Source organism: Berghia stephanieae, chromosome 4 (genome assembly GCF_034508935.2).
Source record: "Berghia stephanieae isolate SIO BIC M18660-M18661 chromosome 4, UCSD_Bste_1.3, whole genome shotgun sequence".
NCBI classification, from domain to species: Eukaryota; Metazoa; Mollusca; class Gastropoda; order Nudibranchia; family Aeolidiidae; genus Berghia; species Berghia stephanieae.
The window spans coordinates 28056850-28064349 of NC_088363.1; the positions used below are offsets into that span (position 1 = coordinate 28056850).

General features: G+C 36.0%; 1 protein-coding gene across 4 annotated transcripts in view; it reads left to right on the forward strand.

Annotated features, from left to right (window-relative positions):
• Positions 1–7500, forward strand: part of LOC144970359 (uncharacterized) — a 70822-nt gene that overhangs the window by 55880 nt on the left and 7442 nt on the right. For all 4 annotated transcript variants that reach the window (XM_078909920.1, XM_078909917.1, XM_078909919.1 and 1 more), the window contains 5 exons: positions 1346–1527; positions 1875–2028; positions 4155–4211; positions 5191–5356; positions 6260–7500. The exon at positions 6260–7500 is cut by the window's right edge and continues 115 nt beyond it. In XM_078909920.1, coding sequence (XP_078766046.1) covers positions 1346–1527; positions 1875–2028; positions 4155–4211; positions 5191–5356; positions 6260–7500 — 1800 coding nt within the window. The remainder of the gene's footprint in view (positions 1–1345; positions 1528–1874; positions 2029–4154; positions 4212–5190; positions 5357–6259) is intronic.

Below are 7500 nucleotides of genomic sequence, written 5' to 3' on the forward strand. Positions count from 1 at the left end.
TATATATATATATATATATATTTAGAGAGAGAGAGAGGTATGAGAGATCGTGTGAGAGAAAGCGTTGGAGGGGTGCACGAGAGTGAAAGAGACTGAGAAAGGGGATGGTGGGGGAAGGAGAGGAGTTACTATTTAAGACGAGTTTTCACAATAAGAGCAGAAACGGCGATGCGATTCCTGATTCAGTAACTGACGTTACTGTCCTTACAGTGACCATTGTTCGATATTATAAAGCCAGGTTAGAGACCAGAGCAGACTGCAATACTGCTTGCAAAGGGTTAAAACGTAACTGGCATCATTAAAACTGTTTTCAAAATTGGAAAAGATCAATCTTGTATTGAAAAAAAGAGTCGCTCAAACCTGGAATCAAGCTGGGGTTGTTTATGTTGAAAGCCAGTGTTCTGACCATTCATCCATATCGGTACATTAGCAATAAATTATAAAGATTTTTGAAACTAATTTTAAATTGAATCCATATCATTTAGAGAAATTTAAATTGTTCTGTGCCCTTTCTAAAATGATGATGATGATGATGATGATGATGATGATGATGATGATGATGATGATGATGATGATGATTGAAGTGGTAGTTTTGGTGATGATGCTTGTGGTGCTGCTGGTGCTGGTGGTGGTGATGAGGCTGTTGATGGTGTTGTAGATAATAAACCACCATCTGAACTCTTGGTCAACAATCTGACTTTATTCTGTACGACCATGATAGCTTTTTGTTATGCTAATTCCTTCATTTTAGAAATCTATTCTTTTTGCAGGTTTTATGATGTACTATTACATAATTCTTTGAATATACAATTAATACCAGCATTTTATGAGAACCAATTATTTTTTTGTTGTTTTTTTTTTTAATTCCGATCCTGTTGTTATTCAAACGCTCAGACTCACTATTTCAAAAGTTCATATCATATAATTTTATTGCGGGAGATGAGGAAAATACCTAACCTTTGTTACTTCAGTAGTGCAGTGTCAATTTCTAAGTTTTATTTTGTTGAATCCAAATTACCAGTTTGTTAAAACTTGAAGCTCGAAGGAGTATTTAATTGTCAAAGACAAGTGATGCGTGCATTTCGGGTTTTCCCTTTATTCTTCAATACTTCTGCCAACATATTAATTTCATTTACATGCACATATTAGCAGATCTGATTACCAGACCCAATTATGGGCTTGATGTAGCATTGCTGAAATGAAAATATTTTGTATCGATTTGAGAGTGTTTCTATTACAAAAACATTAACCATTGAAATGTGGGATATTAAACTCGTAAAGACTAAAACGTCAAATCTATGCATTGTTATCTTTCCCTTTCTTTTCTTTTAATAACAACATCCAGGTTCTGACTACGGTCTTAAATTGACCTTGAACGTGGAGCAGTACGAATACATGCCGGGTCCACACAGTGCTGCTGGTGTGAAGATTCTTCTTCACGACCAGAAAGAGTTCCCGAAAGTGGCAGAACTGGGTCTGGCCATACCTACTGGCAGTCACACCTTCATTGGTATTCAGTTATTGAGGGTAATTTTTTCACATTATAACACATCATAAGATCTTTTGGCACACTTCAAATAACCTATATTTATCATTTTGTTCTTTACTTTATTAGATGTTTCGCCACTGAGAACGCTCATTACCTTTTGACTTAGTTACAAGACAAGTCAGGGTGACGATAGAGTCATTAATGCTATAACTTTAATATTATTTTCGTTTTATGTATTGTATGTATGTCTATGTTCAATATCGTCTTGTCGAAGACCAGTTTGTCATGGTGAGACCACCTTTTAAAAAAATTAAGATATATTGAACAGGAGGACATTAAAAAAAATAATTGAACTTTGAACAATTGGGACCTTCATATTACCCAGATTCAGAATCTCCCAAAACCCCATGGGACTTGTTACAGCGAGGCTTCTCCATACTACAAACATTACACACCAGATGCCTGCCAGATGGCCTGCACCACTCAACTCCTTCTCGAACTCTGCAATTGCCGGCATTTCTATATGCCTCATATTAACGGTATGTTGTTATAAAACATTCCTAGAGCGCCATCGAGCTTAATTCGCTTCATAATTCTTCACTTGTTCTTCTGACACATCGTAGATAGTCCTTCAGAGCCATAGGCCCCATGGAGCTGGACCGCTTCTGCTACGCAAAATAGACAATTGCAATTGCGTGTTTCTGTTTGACAGGACGCCAGTCAATCGCAATCTACTTTCCTCCACATTTTAAAGATCCAGCTACCCAATCATTACTGAGTAGAAAGGAGTCAAATACAGATCCCTTTGCTCAGTCAGATACTCTGTTGCTGAGCTAACCAATTTTCATTTTAAATCTAACAAGGAATATTCTTTTTTTTTCTTCTCTCTTTCACTATACAAATTTGCTTCGTGAAATTTTCAATCGCTCTGGGTTTGATTTTACGCATTTTTTTAGCTTGAAAAGCTCTAAAACAATAATTTGTTTTGATTTAATAAAATCATTGGTTATGTGTTGAAGATATGTGGGACTACGTACAAATACCATGTACTTTTTCAAGCCAATATTTAGGCCAAAATTGCTTTTACTTATTTTATATGCCACCGATCTGTCACCAACCAGTCTTAATCCTATATTGTGTAGATAAAAGATAGTAAAATTCCAGATGGGACATATTTTTTACCGTCTAAATCAAGGAAAGCATGAAATAGGTTGGGCGGGAGTCCGTTGTCGGCATTTCTTTTTTCCCCTTTGACTAACAAACTTGTATCTATTGATCACATTACTCTCACTGCAACTGACGCGTGGGTTATCTTGCTCTTTTCTCTTTGTGGACCTAAAGAAGTATTTCCTTTGAGGATGAATAATGGAAATTTAATTATTTTATTTTTCTTTACTATTTTTATTTATGTTTAACGATATACACAATCCATTTTATTTTAAACGTTAGAACAATGAGTTACTCATCATTTGGTGTTTTCCAGCACTAGGTTCAGGTAATTTATCCCAAATTGGCATAAAAACATTGTATACATTCATCATTCATCTTATTTACCATCTCTTGCTGGTCATTTTACTGATGAATAAACAGAACTACATGTTTCTTTTCCAATTATAGAACTACTTATAAAATAAATACACCCACCTGCGTGGCATCCAAGGATGCAATAGCCTTGGCAATGAAGATTAAAACTAAATAATTCATATTTTTAAAAAAATCATCTTATGTTAACGAGAATATTGTTCATGTGAATAAATCGGGGGTTTAGAATTTGTCCAAAAAAAAAAAAGAAAAGAAAAAAGAAACGAAAGTGTCTGAAGCGGAGATCGAATCCGTTAGTTCCCGGATCACAATTCAAATCCTAGACCACTTCGTCACAAGCAGAGTGACGTAAGCATCTTTACAGTGATACAACATGCGTGTAAAAACTGAGTTTGATACCAGAGTACTTCTTCTTCTTCTTCGTTCCTCTGATGGACATCTATGGCTGCAGTCCGATATCTGCTATGAAGTCTGTGGTCCGCTTTAGGTCCTCAGCCTCACCATAGAGCTTTGTGTTGAGTGTTGTAGGGGTGACCCAGTGGTTCGAACGTTGCACGTTGTATAATAGGCAATCCATAAGCACATGTAAAGTGGTTTCATGGTCGGTTCCACATGGGCAATAAGAGTACATAATAGACCTACAGAAAACTCTGAAGCATCACATGATCTTAGTTGGATAAATAGGGTAGAAAAGTCTTGGCTTCACACTAGAGTATGTATATAACCAGCTTTTTGGAGGACTAATAATGAATATTGGGTCATAATGTGGCATTGCTATTATAGTAGCAGAATGAATAGGCATATTCTTAGGAGTACGTGACGTAAAAGAGCGAGGATGGATGGTCTTTCTTGACTACTAGAATATATTTAGACTAGAAAATAAAATGCAATCACTCTGAAACCAAAAGATCAAATACACAAGTCATTGGGAACAGTAGTTTTACACTTACAATGAGATTGCAACCTGTTTATTAATTATTTTTTTTTGACATCACACTTTTGCTTCCTATTGGCCTTCCGTATAAATAGTATACACAATGACCTCAATTCTCGCCCCCTCACCCTCGTACATACCATGGAAAATTGATTTCAAAGACATTGAACTCTACATATTTGATTTCAGGAACACCTCCTGTGTGCACGCTTGAACAGTACCACCAGTGTTATCTTAACAATATAGGTAAGTAGCTATGCTCCCTCTTTGCATTTTTTTCTATCAGAAGAACAATATCAAGGTTTACACGAGGACATTGATGATGACGATGGTGATGATGATGATGATGATGATGATGATGATGATGATGATGATGATGATGATGATGGTGGTGGTGGTGGTGGTGGTGTTGGTGGTGGTGGTGGTGGTGAAAATGATGATGATGATGATGATGATGATGATGATGATGATGATGATGATGATGATGATGATGATGATGATGATGGTGGTGGTGGTGGTGGTGGTGGTGAAAATGATGATGATGATGATGATGATGATGATGATAATGATTATGATTATGGTGTTGACGTTGCTAATGCTACCACTTCTTCTTCTTCTACTACTACTACTACTACTACTACTACTACTACTACTACTACTACTACTACTACTACTACTACTACTACTACTACTACTACTACTACTACTACTACTACTACTACTACTACTACTACTACTACTACTACTACTACTACTACTACGACTGCTGCTGCTACTACTACTACTACTACTTCTACTACTACTACTACTACTACCACTACTACTACTACTACTACTACTACTACTACTACTACTACTACTACTACTACTACTACTACTACTACTACTACTACTACTACTACTACTACTTACTACTACTACTGTCATTTTTAAAGAACACATTGTGTTCTATTTGCTTAACATTGCATATACTGTGTTTTTAAAAACAGCGGCAGACTACCAGTAGTATATATATATATATATATATATATATATATATATATATATATATATATATATATATATATATATATAATGTATATATGTCGGATAAATTGCCCTAGGGAAGCACCACAATTGTTGGCGCGTAATACCAGTACAGTGCACAGCACAGACAAATGAGCGATGAAAAAAAAGTTCATTTGACTCCTTTTATTTATTTATTTTATTTGGGTTGCTCACACAGATAACGTGAAGGCTAAAGTCCGCAGGGAGTGTGGGTGTCCAGTACCGTGTGACTTTCTACTATACGACCCCACAATTTCCTTCGCCACTACATCAGAATACGCCACCGACTCGCTCCTCGCCACTACAAGCACAGGAGATCTGAAAGGAAAATATCATCGAGCTTTGTAAGTTATTGGGTCATGTTGTAGAATTTATCTACCATGACATCCTCCTACCAGCCCTAAATCTTAAGACTGAGCAGCGAAAAGCTATGAACTTTCCTACCAGCTATCCTTCAGAATAATTAAGCCATGGAGCCGGAGTTTATCCCAACGGACATTAACAATCGCTTGCTACCCTTGGGATTGGACGCTAGTCTATTGCAGAGTACTTTCCGACAGATCTAACAGACCCAGATACTTGGTACACACGGAGTTCAGAATTTTAAAAATATCGATTTCACCTTTGATCGCTTACAGTCCCTTTGTTGTGAAGTTTGTGCTCTACCAACTGAGCTATCGGGACCATCTTTCATTAGCCATGTCATATTTTAAGTTATAAATCAAAACAGACGTTATATTTCATATAGAGCCAAATCGTACACTACCGCTCTATAGCAATATACATAAAAAAATATTTTGGTCAGAAAACTTTTCATTTAGATATCGATCAATTGAAATGAGACATAACCTGTCAAAAAGTCTCGAATCGGACATTTTCTTTGAGGTCTCCGTTGGACACTTTTTTTGACTGATTGAGGGCCATTGTAATCAAAATTCAATAAATTAAAAATGGAACTAAAAATTTCTGGATAATAAGAAAAACCATGTTGTACTGATTTTGTCATTTTAGGTTCACAATTTTTTTATAAAACCAGATAATCTTCCTTGTTTCAGTTTAAAAATAGATTTCATATTTTTGCCATTTTCAGACACACACATGTTTTATAATTTCAAATAATCTTCCGTGTTTCAGTTAAAAATCTTTGTCATATTTTTCCCATTTTCTGGTCTTCAAATTATTAACCCAAATAATCTTCATTGTTTCATATATTTTTCTTTTCTTTCTTTTTCTTTTGTTCGTTCTAGAGACATAACATCCAGGATGGATCGGCTAAAATTCACAGAATTTAAAACTCTTGGAGTTGACATCTATCATAAATTTGAACAAGTTACCGAGGCCTTCTACGGTGTTCTTCAGAAAATGTACTCCCAAAATTTAGCTCTTGACGAGATTTACGAGAGAATGAAGGATATTTATAAATATAAAGATTACTTACTCAGATGGCAAGAATTTCACGTAAGGAAGAATTTCATTCGTCCCAAAAATGCAATGGAAGAAAGAACACTGTTTCCGTTAGCCTTTGGCTTTCAAGAATTCTCGTATCTTGTCGACCATAAGATCCTGAATTCTGGAAATTATTCCTTCCCTGAAGACGTAAGGTTGGCGATTTATTTAGACGTTAAAGACATGCTGGAAGGGAGGATTGATCTATCTACGAGGGCACACCAAAATTATTCACAGCTATTTGGAGCATATGCCAATGGTGATCCCATCTTTCGTTATCAATTTGAATCACTCACCAACTTTGATGATGCTGTTGTCCTCACCCCTCGTCCACTATTGAACAACTCACTTCGCTATACTGTACTTGCAACTCGTTATTGTTACAGAGTAGGCGAAGACATCTTGAGATTTAGACAAGCCTTGTCCGATTATTTGGAGGCAGCACATGATAGTTTTGCCGTGAACGGCTCTGATCCACAAAGAGTTCATATGTTAAATATTAAGTTTTTATACAACGGAAGGAGGTTTTACCATTCTAGGAGTGTGTTTTATGATGAATGTATTTATCACCCTCAACGTGTTCTTAATGAAAGAATCCAAGAACTTTCTAGACGATGGACTTTGTTTAGTGATCATTACGATACGCTGCACACTACAGTTGATCAGCTTATTTATGAGTTAAACGACATGAATAAGACGACGTTAATGCAATACGAGAGCATTGTGCGTAAAATTCATAATTTCACTAACAATGGAACTCAGCTGAAAATGGACATTGCTGAAGAAATGCTCTCTGAAGAAATTTCCGAAAGCATTGCCGAGTTAAAAACAGTAGTATCAAAAATACGAGCAAGAAGTCAAGTAGTTTTTGATTATTGGTCGTACTTGACAAAATCGGCAAACGATATCTGGGAATCTGTTTTAGATGATGAAAATTTGGAAGAATATTATAAATACAAAGAACAGTGGGAATATCTCCAGCCTTATGATAAAGTGGCGCAAGAAGTTATCACAAACTTCACACATATTCGTGATTCTTCAG